Source organism: Eretmochelys imbricata, chromosome 7 (assembly GCF_965152235.1).
Source record: "Eretmochelys imbricata isolate rEreImb1 chromosome 7, rEreImb1.hap1, whole genome shotgun sequence".
Taxonomy (NCBI): domain Eukaryota; kingdom Metazoa; phylum Chordata; order Testudines; family Cheloniidae; genus Eretmochelys; species Eretmochelys imbricata.
This window is the reverse complement of record NC_135578.1, coordinates 125761663-125780654: the sequence shown is the minus strand read 5'-3', so window position 1 is coordinate 125780654 and position 18992 is coordinate 125761663. Positions and strand designations below refer to the sequence as shown.

Sequence of the window (18992 nt, the reverse complement as noted above, 5' to 3'; positions counted from 1 at the left end):
GCACTCTGCATGGCTGGGCTGGCGAAGGAGGTGACCAGGCCTGGAAGGGGAGTGGGGAAGGACTCAGAAATTGCCATCGGGGTGAGTCCCTGACCCTGTGTTTCTCATTCTCCCCCCAGGAGACATGGTGATCCTGAGTGGCTCCCCAGCCTCCAGTTGGCTCCAGGGTAGAAGCTGCTGGGGCTCCAGGGGCTTCTTCCCATCCTCATGCGTGCGGGAGCTTTGCCTCTCGCCCTGGGGCCGCCGGATCTCTCAGAGCACTGTCCTGAAGGTGCCTGCTGACTCACTGGGCCAAGCCCGAGCCTTGATGAGCCTCTCTGCTCAGCTGGAGGAAGAGCTGGACTTTAGGGAAGGGGATGTGATCACCATTGTCGATATCCCTGAGCCTGGTTGGTTCACAGGGGAACTGGGAGGTCGAAGCGGGATTTTCCCAGAGGGTTTCGTTGAGCTGCTGGGTCCCTTGAGAGTGACAGGTGGCCCAGAGGAGCCGGGGCCCTACGAGCATTACAGTGTTAATGGCGTTGCAGACATGCCCCCCCAGGAGGAGGGCGGGCAGGAAGGGAGTGAGAAGCCACTGGGCACGTATGGCATTGCACTCTATCAGTTCCAAGCGCTGGAGCCCCAGGAGCTGGATTTTGATGTGGGAGACAGAATCCAGATTGTGGGGGCACTGGAAGATGGCTGGTTGGAGGGCTTGCTGAGGGGGAGACGTGGCATTTTTCCTCACCGGTTTGTGAGGTTGGAGGGCTCTGCTCCCTGCAGGGAAAAGAGGGGCACTGGGATGTTGCAGGAAGAGGGCAGCTGTGGAATGGCCATCCATCAGGACCCAGCAAGTGCCTGCGTTGGGGCCCTTCCCCGGCAAGGGGAAGAAGGGGAAGACCTGAGTGCCTGGGGCTCACACCATGTTGAAGGGAAGTCCAGTACAACTTTGTCCCAAACACCAATGAGGTCAGAGGATCCTTCTGATGTTGGGGTTGGACAGTGCAAGTCTGCATCCTTGGAAGGGCACCCTCCCAGCACAGAGCTCCAGGGACCCCTTCCCGAGGACACAGTGGGCTCCCTCCCCATTGACTCTGCAAAGGCTATCAATGGCATTTTCCCTACCCCTCAGCTCCCTCCCCAGCCGAAGAGCAGACCCCGTTGCCAAGCAGTTGAATTGGAGCCCAGCCAGAGCCCTGGGGCCTTGCAACGGCCCTTGGACATCCCTGCTTCACCAGAGAGGGAGGGAGAGAGTCCCAGTGTGCCCCCATGGGCACCATGCTCCCCCCTGCACAGTAGCAGGAGCCAAGTCTTCCCTCCTCCTAGTAGCTGGGCTGCAGCAGAGCCTGGAGAAGGTCGGAGGAGCACCCTTTTCCAGGACCTGGCCAGCTGGGTGGAAGATCAAAGGCAGAAATCTAAATCCCGTTCTTCCAGCTTCAGTGGTGCCCATGAGGGCCTGGATACATGGCCTGGTGCCCGAACAGACCGGCCCTCGCCCATGCTGCATGGAGACAGCTGCACTGACCTCGACTCCAAGCTGACAGAGCAGCTGGCACAATTTGAGAAGAGCGTGACTAGCTCTGGAGCTGAGTCGGACAAGAAGGTCTCCCGCCACTTCTCCATCCTGGACTACAGTTCAGAGAAGGACATTGTGTGTGGCTCCCCAGAGTGTGCCCCCCATTGGAGGCTGCCAGAGAGGAGGAAAGGCCTAAGGCCTCCACCTCCCCGCCCCAATGCCCCAGCCCGAGCCGTTTCTCCCTCCTTCTCAGTGCGGCCCTCCCGGCCAGCCCCTCTCCCTCCTCCAAGTAGGCAGAGGAGGAACATGGCCTCTCCACAGCTTCAGCACAGGAGCCAGCCCAGGCAGGAGCCAAAGGCAGAGGCGGGCCAGGGGGATTCAGTTGGGGCAGCTGCACGTCAGTGCCCCTTTCTGCTGACAAGGATCCGGGAGGTGGAACAAGACCTGGAGGCTTATGGCAAGACTCGAGCTGAGCTGAACTCGATGCTAGAGCAGCAGCAGGATGAGCTGGTGAGATCAGAGACCCTGGAGAACCTGGATTTCTGTGACTCCAACATCAAAAGCCTCAACGCAGAGTTGCAGGAGCTGAGAGGTGAGACTGCAGCAGCCCTGGAAATCAGGGTGTGGGAGGTACTGGCCCTTTCTCTGTGTCACAGGGGTCCTGGCCGCTGTGGCAACTGGTTCCTTCTCTTTCCTTCTGAGTTCTGAAGTTTGTCTATTTTTGTCAGAGTTGTTCTTATACTAATTTTCATTAATTAAGTTCTCCCTGTTCCCCCATCTCCTCCCCCTCTTTTGACACCCCCTTCGGTCATCCTTCCCTGTGTCCCTCAGACTCACCTTCTCCACTGTCCACTCCTCCCCTTGTACTGCTCCCCCTTCACACTCCTCATCCCTGTTTCCCTCCTGTCCTTCTCCCCCTCCATTGCCCGTCCGCATCACCAGTCAGGGCTGTTGCTGGTGCTACCCTGCCGTGCCCTCTCTCTCAGGAATAATATGGTCCCTGTATCCCACCCTCTGTCCCCTTGTCTGCTGTGGGGGAAGCAGCAGGCCCAGAGTTGCCTTAGAGGCTGATGATCTCTCCCTGGAAACAGCAGATCAGACAGTGCCTGTGGAGAGAGAGGTGGCAGCTTTTGGCCAGCTCTGGCACTAGGCTTGCTGAAGGACTCCTGCCTGAGATGGAGCTCCAGAGCCATGGGAAGTTGTGTTCCGCTCTGGACCTCTCCGTGCCAGACAAATCAGAGTATGTAGAGAACAACAGTGAAGCTGAGCTGAGTTAGTGGGAAAGACTAAAGCAGGGTCCCATGCACCTGCCATTCTGTGGAGTCCAGAATTTCAGCTTCCATTGGAAAAAATAACTCTTCCATGCTTACGATGGTCAAGAAAAGCTTAAACATGTGACCTGAGAGTAACTGGTGCAATGATATCTGCCTGAGTTTGCAAAGAACCTGTAACAGTTGCTCTAAGAGGGGAGACCTTCCCAATTTCTCTCAGTGGAGTGTTGTCTCTGAAACATAAAGATGGTGAGTTAAATATCAACATTGTTTCACTACTGACCATTTTAACAGAAACATCTGACCCGTGTGGTACTCCCACACAGCACCTCTCTCTCCTTCCAGGTGCCCCATCACCCCCATTAGTGTTTCTACAATCCAGCTCTCTTAGCAGCACAAACCATGGGCCCAGCATACGTTCGTTTGGATCCACTATCAGAACAAATAGCGCGAGAGCTGCTGCTGCGGGGGGGTCTGCATTCTTTACTGAATTAATTACAGATCTCTATTCTGTCTTTTAAACGAAGCTGCCACAAACCTCCTGTTGCCGGGCTGCAGAATGCAGGGTTCTAGTTGCAGAATTTAGGTTTGTCTGGTTCAGAGCACATTGGGCCTTGATTCAAAGCAAATAAATCCATGTAACTCGGTTGGGGGAGAGAGGATAACAGACTGCAAAGCACTGGGGAGGGAGAGATGATTTGGTGTGATGCTGAACCCGAGGGAATATTCCCTGTTGGGGGATGCGTTTGGCCAGGGCACTGTTTCCCCAAGGACGAGGTGAGAGCCCCACTGCCCTGGAGAGGGGAGGGATCTGGTTGAACCTGTGCCATGGCAGTGACTGAGACTGGAAGATCCTTCTCCAGAAGTACAGTGTTAGCCCCCTCCGGATGAGGGACATTGCTCAAGCTCAAATGAACCTGGAAGAGCCTGTCTGGACCCATGACCAGCACCTGCCGTGTCAGAACTGGGTCTGTCCTGCAGAGGGAGGCATAGAAGGGAGCCCCTGCAGCCTGGACCCAGGCCTCTCCCAGGTGCTCAAGGTCAGCAAGGGAACACCTGGCCCTTCTGATCACAGAAATTACCGAAATCCTCTGGCAGGTGCCCTGGCCCATGGTCCTTGGATTCTAGCCCTTCTTGCCAATGTCCTTACAAACACCTGCCCCAGCACTGACCACCCCATCCTGGCACAACTGTCAAGGTGGTGGCAGGGAACTGATTCCAACAGCTCCTGCCTCTGCTGAAGCCCTATATCCCTCCCAGCTGGGTCTAGGCCAGGCCATGGAACCAGAGCCATGCTGGCCACACTGAGGACCGATGACCTCCTGACAGTGGACACAGATGAGATGCCGAAGCAGCTGCTACTCGACCTATTGTCCGCCTTGGCAGTATTGCTCCTGAAGTACTGTTGACCAGCCTACCTGTCCTGCCTGGGCAACAGAACTGCGCTGCGTGGGCCTTGTTCATTCCTTCCCAGCCGGTCCCACACGGTGCTGATGTGCAGCTGTCGTGCTCCTCCTCTCTCTGGGTATTTGGCTGCGTTGTGTCCCTCCGGGCTTCTGGAAACCACTCCCAAAGGTGGTGGTGTCAGCAGTATGCCAGTAGAACTGCCGTATGGATCCTTGTGTCCAGAGCAGACCCCAACATCTCCCCGGTAATGCAGGGCCAGAGGAAGACTGTAGTGTGCCTGAGGAGCGGCTGGGCTAAACTAAGTCTAGGAAAGACCTAAGTTATTCCAGTCAAAATAAGCAATTGCTCTGAGGAGCTGTTAACCACCTCCACCTCTCCTCAGTAGTTACTGTAGTACCCAGACTGACCCTGTCTCAGTAGTCATTAAAACCATCTCCACCTGGCAGGCTGATTCTGTCCATTCTTCTTGAATGAAGACCAGGCCCTGGCAGCTGACATGTTCATCACCTCCAGGCTGGTGGCTGCAGCTCCTCTGCCTTGACAAGAGCAGCCCAACCCCTGAGTAGAACGGGCCGGAGAAAGTGTATCACACTGGGGCTTTCATTAACGTGGACACCCCCTTTTACCCAACACCCCGCCATCCTCGAACAAACAAAACCTTGAAACAAATCAGCCTTAAAAAATAGAAGTAAATTAATATATTTACAATACAATAAAACAACCCAAACCCCTCTCTGAGGCAGAGTTTTCACCCTGTAAAGAGAGAAGAGCCAGAGACTCCATGGAGTCCACTGGAGTCTCTTCTTTTGCTGTCAATTCGATGTGGAAGGCACTCAGATACTACAGTGCCGGGCAGCAGATACCACTCTCAGGGGGAAGATAGATAGCTTTGCAGCCCACTCTGCCAGATCCAATGCAGGACTGAAGTTTGCAGATGAATCTGAAGCAGCCTGTCTGGCCCCATGACCAGCACCTGCCATGTCAGAACTGGGTCTATCCTGCAGTGGGAGGCACAGAAGGAAGTCCCTGCATCCTGGATCCAGGGCTCTCCCAGCTGCTCAAGGCCAGTAAGGGAACATCTGAACCCTATGGCTATGTCTACAGCAGCACTTTTGTTGGTCAGGGGGGTGAAAAACCCACCCCCCGAGTGACATAAGTTTTACTGACAGAAGCGCCGGTGCAGACAGCGCTATGTCGGCGGGAGAGCACTCCTGCTGGTCTTTGGGGGTGGTTTAATTATGCCAGCAGGAGAGCTTTCTCCCATCTGCATAGGGAGACCTTACCGCCGTGCAGCCGGTACAGGTCTCTAGTATAGGCATAGCCTTAGTGGGACCTGTTGAGAAGGAATGAACATGGCCCACCTAGCACACCCTGTTGTCCCCCGGCAGGCCAATAGTCCTTCAGGAGCAATAATTCAAGATGGATGACATGTCAAGCAGTAGCTACTTCTGTTCAGTTGGAGAGGCTCACATTGCCTCATAGACCAGCCTGTAGGTGAAGGGCCACCCACCATGGCAGGAATGACCCCCTGCGATGCCGCATTAGTTGGAGCTAGATGCAGACCAGAGTGAGCAGGGCAGAGCTTACTCCAAGCCGCCCAAGGCTTTGGCCACCTCCCAGGGTAGGGCAGGAGGAATCCTGGAGAAGGGCCCAGCCTCGTTCAAAACGTTCCCTTTGGGAAGCCAAAGCAGGAGAAAATATGTCAGTCATTAACGTGGAGGAGGGCAGAGACTGTGCCTAGAACGGGGCAGCTCTCACTGTGTGTGACTGACGGCCTGTGTTGGTATAGCTTACGTCACTCAGCAGTGTGAGAAAACACCCTCCCGAGTGACCTAAGTTACACTGACAGAAGCGCTGGTGTGGACCGTGGTATTTTGGTGGGAGACGCTCTCCTGCGAACATAGCTGCCGCCATAGCTATCGTGGGGGGTGGTTTAATTATGTTGACGGGAGAACTCTCCGCCTTTGGTACAGGGTGGCTACAGGGGAGGCCTTACGGGGTGCAGCTGGGCTACTCTAAGGTCTCTAGTGTAGATGTAGCCTTAGATGCTGCCCAGTTCAGTGCTATAACGACTGGGGACGACATGTTACAGCAGAAATCCCGGTCAGCCCTGCAGGAAGAGCTTTGTGCTGCCTGGTTGCTCTTCCTCTCTGTCCTGGCAGCTGATGACTCTGCTCTGTGGGTGAGGTAGTTAAGGAGGAGCCTCGGGCAACCCCCTGGAGTTTGGCCGGGGAGAACTAGGGAGAGCCCTGGGGAATATGTGGGAGAGGTTGCTACCCTCATTTGTGGAGGGCTCCACAGGAGCTAATTGGTCTTTGATTTCCTCTGGCCCTGCTTGTTTCTCTTTTTCGGCAGGAGGGCAGGGTGGGGTGCGGGTGTGTGCTGTTCTCAGCATGAGGCTACCTCACACCCCAGTGCCAGCTCCTCCCTGCCTCTGAGCAGCCTGCAGGGCCCTGCGGAGAGGTCGCTGGCTGCCGCCTTCAACATAACAAAGCAGAGAAGCCGGTTTGGGCAGGGCAGGCCCATCCAATCCGCAGCCCCAGCTCACAGAAGGCTGGTTACTAATTACCTCGGGCAGCAGGTGGGAGAGGCTGGAGCTGGCTGCTGATTGGGTATGAAGGTTAAAGTCTCACAAGTGAATTTCAGGCAGAGAGTTTCAGAAGGGAGCGTCAGGAGTTACTCAGGAAGAGTCCTGGAGCGCTGGAGAGAGGTGGTTGCAGGCCGGGCCGTAAGGCTGGGCCTGGGCTCTTGGAGCTGACCAGGGCTGGGCACTCTGCACGCCAAGAGAAACATGTGCACTTACCCCAGGGCAAGAAACGGGGCCGAAGTTCCAAAGCAGGAGCCCAGGCTCCTCAACTGGGAATATGAGGACTGCAGCATTCTGAAGAGAGGGAACATCACTGAGCTGGACAAGCTCTGCAGAGACCATGGCTGGAATGACAAATACAGAGGAGAAGGGCAGTATGTGGACTCCTGGTCACTGGACAGAGAATGTGGGCCTTATAGGAAGGGAGAAAGCCAGTATATGGAGCATGGGAGAGTAGATGGGGACTACAGGGATTATAGGAAGGGAGAAAGCCAGTATATGGACCGTAGGAGAGTGGAGCGTGACTGCGGGGATTCCAGAAAGGTAATAAACCAGTATAGGGATGATGAAGACTATGGGGATTATAAGAAGGGAGTTACTCGGTATATGGATCACAGGAGAGCAGATGGGGACTATGAGGATTACAGGAAAGATTATACCAAGTATATGGACCGTAGGAGAGCAGATAAGGTTTATAGGAAGACAGATAGCCAATATAAAGAGGATGAAGACTATGAGAGTAATAGAAAGGGAGAGATTCCGTATATGGACCACAGGAGAGCAGATGGGGACAGAGATTCTAGGAAGACAGAAAGACGGTATAGAGAGGATGTAGACTATGGAGATCATAAGAAGGGAGTTATTCTGTATATGGATCACAGAAGAGCAGATGGGGACTATGAGGATTACACGAAAGATGATACTAAGTATACGGACGGTAGGAGAGCAGATAGTTGCTATAAAGAGGATGAAGACTATGGGGGTTATAGAAAGGGAGGTGTTCAGTATATGGACCACAGGAGAGCAGATGGGGACAGAGATTCTAGGAAGGCAGAAAGACAGTATAGAGAGGATGTAGACTATGGAGATCATAAGAAGGGAGTTACTCGGTATATGGATCACAGGAGAGCAGATGGGGACTATGAGGATTCCAGGAAAGATAATACTAAGTATATGGACCATAGGAGAGCAGATGAGGAGTATAGGAAGACAGATAGTTGCTATAAAGAGGATGAAGACTATGGGGGTTATAGAAAGGGAGGTGTTCAGTATACGGACCACAGGAGAGCAGATGGGTACAGAGATTCTAGGAAGACAGAAAGACAGTATATCAGGGATGTAGACTCTGGGGGCTACAGGAAGTGGGAAGGCCCGAATATGGGCCTCAGGAATTTAAACGAGGACTTTGAGCCCTGTAGGAAACCCAAGAGCTGTGTTATGGATTGTAGGAATCTGGCTGGAATCAGTGAAAATTGTGAGGTGTCTAATCTGGGGCCAGAAATCTGGAGCAGAGAGCCCAGGACTTGGGATGTGGAATACAGTGGCTTTGGGGAGCCAGAGGAAGTGGCCACAAAGCATAGGCAGCTGGATTTGGAGAGTTTGGGAAATGGATACTTAAGGAAACATATGGAGCATTCAGACTGGAGCCGGACCTGGGAGCGTGAGGCCGAGCGAGCAAGTGGTGCAGAGTCCTGGCAGCGGAACAGCTGTTACAGGCGGACAGCCCCGAGTGCCCTGAGGCACTGCGAGTTTGTACGGACCAGGAAGGAAAAGCAAGGTACAAAACAGAATTGGTTGGGAATTAGCTTGGGACACTGTGCGTGTAAGGGATTTTTGTGCTCCTCCTCATCCCAACACCAGAGCTCCCAGTGAGACTAGCCCCCTGCCATGAGCTGTAGTAATACATTGCACAGTGAGAACAGCCGATGAGTGAATTACATTTTCAGTAGCACATTACAAATGTTAAATAACCATCACTGAGAGTCAGAATCATTGCCGGAGGCAGGGGGAGGAAGGGACTTTTCCCAGAGTTACTGGGTCAGATTCAGAACTAGGATTCAGAGTAGCAGCCGTGTTAGTCTGTATTTGCAAAAAGAACAGGAGGACTCGTGGCACCTTAGAGACTAACAAATTTATTAGAGCATAAACTTTCGTGAGCTACAGCTCACTTCATCGGCTGCATCTAGGATTAGAACTAGGATTAAAACTCAGGAGTCCTGGCTTCCAGCCCCCTGCACAGATTGCTAGACCACATTTCTGCTTTTCATTTTTTTGGTAGGTCGCAAGCTATGAGCCTGCTTTGTCCATCCCTTCTAACCTTTGACTGACTCCTGGCTGCATTCAGCTGGTAGTGACTTGTGGCTTGCTGAGTATTTAATCTGATAATCTTCCATTTCTGTAGTGCTTCACCCTACTGGTTTCCAGCCTGCTTCAGTAACTGTATCTAGGAACCACACCCCAACTCTGCCATGCAGCCCTCCCTGGGTGGAACCTGAGAGCTATTTAGCAGCAGTTCACAGCAATCATGCTATACAGCAGTTTGAGATAGGAAGGGAAGAAAGATTTTGTATCCATTTGGAAATGTAGGGAGGGCAAATACCACCTTTCAGAATTCCACTGTTCAAAGACACCAGGGCTGATCCTCTGACACTTCCCCAAGAGGAGGGATTTTTAATGAACATGAGAGATCAGGGATGTGGTCTTGAATTTCAAAAGATGACACCTATCAGCCTAGCTGTCCCTGGTAGTGAGCTGGTCACTGATATCAGAGGGAGGAATGCCCCTTGCTTATGGCAGCCACCAACTCCATATTCTGCAGCGCCTAAACTTTCCCCTAGACTATCCCATCCAAGTAAAAAGAAAAGGAGTACTTGTGGCACCTTAGAGACTGTACTGACATCCAAGTACTGACTGCATAGTTTGTGAGGTTTAAATGCACAGCTGGAGGGTGCAGGCTGCATAGCTGCTGAATGGATTATCCTGCTGTTCTTTGATATCTGTTGTTGATTTGGGCACAACAGCTTCGCTGGGGTTTAGTTTCCTGCCTGAGAGCAGGTTAGTGTGTGTGCACGCGCGCGTGGGCGGGGGCGGGGGTGGGGGTGGATGGGAGGGAGGACATAAGAGGGGCACATCTGCTGGGGCTAGAGCTGCCCTCTTGGGGGATGCAGGGAACTGCGCTTGATTAGTGAAGCACCCTGTTGGAACTGCAGGGGTGTTTGAGAATCAGTGTTCATATGGTTACATCTTCTGTCAGGATCTCCTTTCCAGCCATCAGAAAGAGTAGGAACTTGGTCGGAACTGTCAGGGCTGCAGGCTGCAGCAAGCTACCGGCTTGTGTCCTGTGGAGTCTGTTCTCTGGAGGCAGCTGGGAGAGCAGGCTCTGTTGTTTGCATTCCTGAGCTCACAGTTGCCTGGAGCTCTGTCGTTTGCATGGAACCTTCTTGTGCCCGCAGCTTCTCCAGGGCGGGGAAGGCAGGGAGATTACAATGGAGGAGTGTTCAAAGGGCAGCAGCACAACTGATGCTAAATGGGGAGGAGCCGAGGAAAGAACTAACCTAGAGCCTGGGGAGAGCAAGAGCATGGCTAAGCTCTGGAGAATGAAAAGGAGTCCTTGTGGCACCTTAGAGACTAACCAATTTATTTGAGCATGAGCTTTCGTGAGCTACAGCTCACTTCACCGGATGCATACGGTGGAAACTGCAGCAGACTTTATATACACACAGAGATCATGAAACAATACCTCCTCCCACCCCACTGTCCTGCTGGTAATAGCTTATCTAATGTGGCTACTGCTCTTGGGGAAACTATCGGAGCCCTGCTTCTCCCTTGGAGGTAGCAGCCCTGCTGCGGCTCTGCTGGGAAAGTGCTGACCTGTGGGAGTTACGGCTGAGGCTGAGGTGCAGAGAGGGCCTGTGTGCATTTACTCCCACCAGGGTTAGAAAGAGAGCAGGCACTCACCTAGGAGAAGGAAAACTCTGATTTCAAACGGAGGTGTCAGGCTTGGACAGCCAGGCTGTAAGGCTCATGTGAGCTGAGTGTTAGACAAGAGAGTGGTAAAAATGCCCAAACCCCATCTACACTAATACCTGCACTGCGGGTGAATTAGGCCTTTGATTGTTTTCCTAGAGTAAACAAAGTCCAGGGAAGCAGGAACAGCTGAGAGATACCAAGGCATGAGATGTATTTTAGAGTACTGGTAGCAAACTGGGACTTAGTTTGCAAGATAGTGTGTGATGCTGTTCATCCCGGGGAGGAGGAATGTGGCTGGAGCCTGGCTTAGGTCTTTGTAGCAGTGTTCACTCTGTTGCCCTCTTCTGGCTGAAATTCCATTACCTTGTCACCCCATCCTGCCCCTGTGGGGACAGTTTTACTTACTGCTGGACTTCTCCCTACTACAGGACCTACTACAGGACATGCAGCTTTGCTAGTGCCTCTCCAGCCCCATCAGATTCCAACAACCCCTCCCCGCCCCCCCAGCTCCTCAGAGCCTACCCACTTTCCCCAAATCCTTCCAAAGTACCTTGCTTCTCATCGGCAGCTGCCTGGCTTGCTTGGTTGGAGGTTGGTGCCTTGAACTCCTTCCTCTCTGTTCTTTTCTCTTAGCTTACACCATGCCCCTCGCTGTGTTGTCTGGGCTTCTTACAATGGGCTACAGTTCCCTACAAACTTCCCCCTTTTCAGGATCAGCAGGTGAGGGTCCCACTCTCCTCTTTTTGGGGTGATTTTTCTGCTCCCCTGTTCTCAAAAGGGTGGGTCATGAATTATTCTAGTAGACTATCTGTAGCTCATGACAGCCTCTCAGTCTTTACACTCCCTGCTGCCTGGGCCCCTGACTACAGAACCCTGTACACTACAGCCTGTCTGTCCTGCCCAGCTGTGGGTCCTCTCCCAGGGCTCTCTCCCTCTGTTGGAAGGGGAGTCGCTTCTAAGAGAATTTGTCCCTCAGTCCCTGTCTCTCTTGAATTGAATCTGCTCCAAGTCAACACTGGTCCTTTTTTCTGAGGATGCCATCTTATGTTCCAGAATCTTGGCTTTCATTAAAAAGTCTGTAGCCCTTATGGTTGTGAAGCAAACATTCAGAACATGGCCTGAATATAGCTGATTCAGTTCTGCCTCCCTGAGTTTACAGACAGCTTGAAGCAGTAGCAACTGCCCCATTTAGGGAGAAGTCACCAGTCTGGTTGGGCTCCCTCTGCCTGCCACCAACCAGACTGCTAGGAGGAGAATCCAAGCTTCTGGATCCTCCAGTGTATTTAAGCTTCCCTGGGTCTCAGCAGGCTGCAGCCCTCTTTCCTCCCTTGACCTCCCTGGCATATGTCCTAGTCCCTGACTCTGTCTGTGACCCCTTCGTGGAAATGGAGCCCCTCAGCTCAACTGCCTTAATCTCCCAATATCAGTGCTGACCCACAAGGTACCCCAAGTAGTTTAACACACCCTTTTCCAGAATCCCATTGAAGGAGTGAGCCTTTTGGGTTGCATTTTAACTCCCTCTGTGGCCCATTGTAGTTGAGTAGCATAGCACACAGACACTTTACTCAGAACTCTTAACAAGTTATTGCTCTTTAATAGTGTGATAAATACACAGAATCATACACAATAATAAGTGCCACACACATTTCCCTGCCTCAGTTTCCTCACCATTCAAGACCATTCTTTGGGCTTGGGTCATCCAGGTTCTTCTGCTGCAGTGCATGGCTTGGGTTCTGTTTGGTAACTTTCCACTCCCCCCCTTTCCTTCTTCCCTTTGAGAGGTCAGGTAAAACAGGGTTTCCCCTAGAATGCAGTTACTCTTTAGTATAACTATTGACTGGATGTTAAAAGTAAAGTACTGGGGAAGACTGACACCACCTTGCTAGGCCACAGTGGAGAGACATATAGGGGCATTCGTGGTATGGTAATTTCCATAGCAACAGCTTCACAATATCATCCAAAATTGATTTTTTGTTGTTGTTGCAGAAAAAGCAACATCATTCTGGGATGTATTAGCAGGAGTGTTGTAAGCAAGACACAAGAAGTCATTCTTCTGCTCTACACGTGGTGCTGATTAGGCCCCAACTGGAGTATTGCGTCCAGTTCTGGGCGCCACATTTCAGGAAAGATGTGGACAGATTGGAGAAAGTTCAGAGAAGAGCAACAAAAATGATTAAAGGTCTAGAAAAAATGACCTATGAGGGAAGATTGAAAAAATTGGGTTTGTTTAGTCTGGAGAAGAGAAGACTGATAGGGGACGTGATAACAATTTTCAAGTACATAAAAGGTTGTTACAAGGAGAAGGGAGATAAATTGTTCTGGTTAACCTCTGAGGATGAGAGAAGAAGTAATGAGCTTAAATTGAAGCAAGCGTTGTTTAGTTTGGACATTAGGAAAAACTTCGTAACTGTCAGGGTGATTAAGCACTGGAATAAATTGCCTAGGGAAGTTGTGGAATCTCCATCATTGGAGATTTTTAAGAGCAGGTTAGACAAACATCTGTCAGGGATGGTCTAGATAATACTGAGTCCTGCCATGAGTGCAGGGGACTGGACTAGATGACCTCTTGAGGTCCCTTCAGTCCTACACTTCTGCAGATTAAGCCCATTACTTCTCATCCTACCTTCAGTGGGCCTGGAGAATAATTTATCACAGTCCTCTTTATAACTGCCCTTAACATATTTGAAGACTGTTATCACATTCCCCCTCAGTCTTCTTTCATCAAAACTAAACATGCCCAGTTTTTTTTTACCCTTTCCTCATAGGTCAGGTTTTCTAAATCTTTTATCATTTTTGTTGCTCCTCTCTGGATTCTGTCCGGTTTGTCCACACCAATTTTTGATCCATTCTAACCCCCAGATCCTTTTCAATAGTACTGCCACCTGCCCAGTTATTCCCCATTTTGTGGTTGTGCATTTGATTTTTCCTTCTTCAGTGAAGTGCTTTACGCTTGTCCTTATTGAATTTCATCTTGTTGATTTCAGACCAATTCTCCAATTTGTCAAACCCTCCAATTTTAATCCTGTCCTCCAGAGTGCTTGCAACCCTGCCCAGTTTGGTGTCGCCTTCAGATTTTATAAGCAAACTCTCCATTCTGTTGTCTATATCATTAATGAAAATGTTGAATAGTACATGACCCAAGACTGACCCCGTATCACCTCACTAAATACACCCTCCCAGTTGAACAGTGAACCATTGATAACTACTCTGGGTATGGTCTTTTAACCAATTGTTCACTCACTTCATAGTAATTCAATGTAGACCATGTTTCCCTAGTTTGCTTATGAGCATGTCATGTGGGACTGTCAAATCAAGAAATATCACATCTACTGCTTCCCCCTAGCCCAGTAACTCTGTCAAAAAAGGAAATTAGGTTGGTTTGGCATGATTTGTTCTTGACAAATCCATGCTGGCTATTCCTTATCACCTTATTGTCTTTAAGGGCTTACAAAGTGATTGTTTAATAACAATCATTATAAGCTATAATAATGACCATAATGATAATTATTATAAACTATATTAAAATCCCATGCTTCATGTCATTAACTGGTTAACTGCAGGGATCAGGAAGAAGTTTTTTTCCCTGATGCACTCTGTTCTCTCCACCTCTGAAGCTCCAGAGGTTGGGCCACAGCCAGAGGCAGGACCCAAATAGGGTGGATCAGTGGTGTGACTTGGTACAGAGAATCCTTTGTCTTAGGAGGTTGGCTGGTGTTATCTTGGTTACCTGCTCAGTGTCAATCTGATCACCAGATTTGGGGCTGGGAAAGAATTTTTACCCCTGTCAGACTGGCAGTGTTCTTGGGGGTTTTCACCTTCCTCCGCAGCATGTGCATGGATTGTCTGCTAGGATCATCTGAGCATACTTCACCTAATCAGTTCCCTGCCTTCTCAAGTGTCTTGGGCATTGGTATTACCTTGGTCTTTCCTGGTCTCCGCCTGTGGCCACATAACAGTTTAGTCTCCTGAGGACTGAAATGCTTTAATCTAATTAAAGTATTTGGGCTGAATATAAGGGTATCTGCGTGAACATGAATTGCCAGTGATATATAGGAAATCAGACTAGATGATCTAATGGTTCCTTCTGCCCTTAGACTCCATAAATCTATGAAACCCCACTGCAGGGCAGCCAAGCCCACAGATTCTAGTAAAGCATCCCTGCCCCTGGAGCACATCTTCACTGTCCACTGAGTGGTGTCTCGTTCTAGCATCTTGAGTGGATGGAGCCTGGAAGAATCATAGAATCGTAGGACTGGAAGGGATCTCGAGAGGTCGTCTAGTCCAGTCCCTGCACTCAAGGCAGACTACCCTGCTGTTTTGTTCTAGTTTGACCCCTGCCTCCTTCCATCAGGACACTGGCTTTCTTGAATGGGGAATTTAGCCATCCAACGTGACAATGTCCCAATACACTATATCTATTACCTGACTGGCTCTGGCTCTCCCACTCATCCATGCACACTCACACAAGGAGTGTTCCTTGGTTGGCAGACCCTAGAGTTTCTGGCACCATTACATAAAATAGATTAGCCCATTGGCCACATGTCAAGTTGTCACACATTCTACAGTAAATTGTGTACCACTCCCTGAGCAAACGGCTTGATGCCTTCTCCCCATACCTGGCTGCTGACTCAAGGGCTGCACCTCTCCAAGAACTGAGCTGACGCTTCTGGTTTATGTCCCGTCCTTTAGTCACTGGACTCTGGTTTGTGTGGTTGAATTTACTGCCTCAGACCAAAGCTCCCTTTAACAGAGCCCTTCTCTGCCAAGTACCTCACCAGTTAGTCCTTGGGACATGACATTTTTTAAATTCCAGAGCTGGAAGGCACCTCTTGGGTCCCACCCAGTCCCTCTCTCAAGAGCCGCTGGAGTACAGTTCTGTACTGTGCTGTTTACTGATGTTTCGTCCCTAGCGGTGGGGTTTCCACCCCATCCTGTGGGACCCTGTGCTCCAACCAGCTCCATCCCCTGGCAGAGAGTTTAGCCTGACACTTGGCCTAAGTTTTCTCTCTTTTCTTTCACCACCTCCTTCTTAGTCGATACCCTTAGTATCTATCACCTGAAATAACTCCTCCCTTCTTGGTGTTTAAACAACAGATATTTTCAGCCTATTATTTGCCTCCATGCTCATCAATTGCCTGGGCCTTATTGAAATATGGGGCTGGATTCACCCCACAAATTATGGGTATAACTCCCATTGCCTTCAGAGGGAGTTGGGGATTTGTACCTGCTGAGCCAGGACTGAACGTGGCTTACAGTACTGAGCTGTTCTCATCTTTCTTCTGCCCCCAATCATCGTTGCTGCTCTTCTTGGGTCTCCCTCCAGTTTGTCTCTCTCTGTCCATCTACCTCTCTAACCTATCTCAGCATCGTGATGGTATCCAACTGACTCTCTTTGTCTGGGGAGCTGAGTTTCTCAGCATCTTTCTGGTAACGAGGTGCCCAGAAATAAAAGCAGGTTCCCATGTGCAGTTATTCTGGAGCTGAAGCAAGAGGAACTGCCCCCGCCCAATTGCTTAATATGATGCCCTTATGCTGAGGGGAGCCTAGATTAAAAGATTCATAGATTGAATGCCGTATGGGATAACTAGAACATCTAGTCTAACCTCCTATATAACAAATACCAAAAAATTTCATCCAGTGACCCCAGTGTTGAGCCCAATAATTTGTGTTTGACTACAATATCTTCCAGAAAGGCATCCGGTCTGGATCTGAAACATCAGGAGATGGAGAATCTACCACTTCCCTTGGTGGTTGGTTCCAATGGTTAATTACCCTAAATTGCTAAAAATGTGTGCCTCAGTTGAGACTCATTCTGGGGGCCCCAAGGCAGCTGGCTGAAACTAAGTCTGGGGAATCAGAGAGATCGCTTCTAGGAGACAGAAAACTTTTGGAGTATCCTGCTTGTTTGCTTCCAGCCCTCTGCAATGAGATCTGCCACAATCAGGTTGATAAGGTTCACTGCTTGAGAGCTCATCTGGGAGTGGCTTCTTGACTCCTAGCCTGCATGATTAATGCACTTTATTTGGGGCACCCTGAAACCACTCATGAGGTGCAGCTATTGCAGAATGTGGCCACATGACCGCTTAAGGGCCTTTGCACATAAGAGTTAGTGACACCGACTCTTCCTCAGTTGCTTTGACTGTGCTCCAAGGCACGAGGCACTGAACAGCATAGGGCTAGCCTATCGTGCTCTGTCCTTCTGCAACCACTGAACTCAGCAGAGCTGGGTCTGCTCACCTGCTCTAGGTGGAGTGGCTGATAGGCGGGAATCCATTCATTGGCTGAGGACTCTCTCCTCCTTCCTATAGCTGGGCATTGTGTAAGGGAGAATCCAGACTCTTCTCTTCCCTTTTCCTGTTTGCTGAGGGGCAGCTGTTGGTTCTGTAAAGTTATTCGACTCCTGCTTTTTCTTCAATTCAGGAGGTGCCCTTCTATGCTGAGATGTTTAGTTACCATTTGGTGAGCTGCCCCTGGGCTGAGCTGTCTAAGGCTACACTACAGCTTATGTTGGCAGAACTTATATCGCTCAGGGGTGTGAATACCCCACCCCCCCAAGTGACGTAAGGGCTGGTCTATGCTAATGCTGTAAGTTCGTTTAAGTTAAGCTACTTCAGTTACGTAACTGAAGTCGAAGTAACTTAGGTCAACTTACAGCGGTGTCTACACCATGCTATGTCAATGGGAGACGCTCTCTGTTGACATAGCTGTACAGACATCTATGGAAGATGCTGTCCCATCAACTTAGCGTGTCTTCACCAGACTCGCTAAATCAACACTGCTACATCGATTGCAGCAGTGCCGATTTAGCTGGTAGTGTAGACATGACCTAAGTTACACTGACCTAAGCGCTGGCCTGGACAGTGCTGTGTTAGCAGAGTTCTCACCAACATAGCTACCGCCACTCACGGGGGCTGGAGTCGTTAAGCCGGCAGGAGAGCTGTCACCCGTCAGCTTAGAGTGGCTACACAAGAGAGCTTACAGAGGCACAGCTGCATCAGTGCAACTGCGCTGCGGTAAGCTCTCAAGTGTAGCCATGCCCCAAAAGCAGTAACATGGCTTAAAGCATAAATACAGGCAAATTCTCTGCCTCATCCCAACAGAATTTCTTCCCTTATCTGGGGCATCAGTTCCATGGGAGAACACCGCTCATTAGAGGGCTGGGCAGGGTCCTGGAGAATTCTTTTAGGCTATGACAGCAATTACCCTGAATGTCTGTCACATTGTTGCTGGTTATTCATGTTATTCATTCTCTCTGCACATTCCTGAGCAGGACACCTGCTCCTCCTGGATCCCAGAGCAATGCACCTGTTATTGGATCCTGGGAAGAGGGGCGGGCTGGGGGGAACAACCGTGGAGCAGCTTCAATGGGATCTATATAGATGTATGTTAGTGAAAGGGGGGGAGCATGGAGCAGCGGTTACTGGGCCCTGGGGAGCTTCTGTTCGGGCCCTGGGGAGCTTCTCTTCAGCCCCAAGGGAGCTTTGCAGTAGGGGAATCTGTTCCCTAAACAGCCTAATGCCAGCTCTCCTTTGTACTTGGTTGCACAGTCTAGTTAGGATTTGTAGATTCTGCCCCAGGGAGTTGCATTCTGGGTGCCTCTGGACTTGGACTTCCCCTCTGTACACTGGAGACTTTTGCCACTAAGTGCAGAGTCCTGGTGCTAAAGGGAGTCTCTGGGCATTGTGCTCTCAGCTTTGCAGTGGGTCTGAGGAACAGACATGAGCTGGGGACATCCCAGCTGCACCACCAGGAATGCAAGTCCTGGAGGCATCTATTCCTGAATGACAGGGCATGGTCAGAGACTGGCCTCAAGTGGAGATGGTGTGAACTCCAGCTCTGCAAGGGGCTGGCAAGATGCTGTGTGGGATGTACTTGGGCTGCTTAGGTTTCAGAGTAGTAGTCATGTTAGTCTGTATCCGCAAAAAGAAAAGGAGGACTTGTGGCACCTTAGAGACTAACAAATTTATTTGAGCATAAGCTTTTGTGAGCTACAGCTCACTTAATCGGATGTATGCAAAAAGCTTTTGCTCAGATAAATTTGTTAGTCTCTAAGGTGCCACAAGTCCTCCTTTTCTTTTTGGGCTGCTTAATGATTCACTGGGCATGGACCCCTCCCCCCGGAGCTGGCTGCTGCAGCTTGCCACCATTGTTAGCACTGATTCAGCCCCACTGATGTGAGCACTGAGTGCAAACAGGGCTGCAGGCAGCTGCTAGCATTTTTACCACCATATCATCTAACCCTGCCAGAGCACAGCTTGACGTC

The 18992-nt window shown here is 50.6% G+C and overlaps 1 protein-coding gene across 1 annotated transcript in view; it reads left to right on the top strand.

Annotated features, from left to right (window-relative positions):
* DNMBP (dynamin binding protein) overlaps positions 1-18992 on the top strand; it is an 82697-nt gene that overhangs the window by 30663 nt on the left and 33042 nt on the right. Inside the window, exon 4 of the mRNA XM_077823394.1 lies at positions 120-2087. Within this exon, the coding sequence (XP_077679520.1) occupies positions 120-2087 (1968 nt within the window). The remainder of the gene's footprint in view (positions 1-119; positions 2088-18992) is intronic.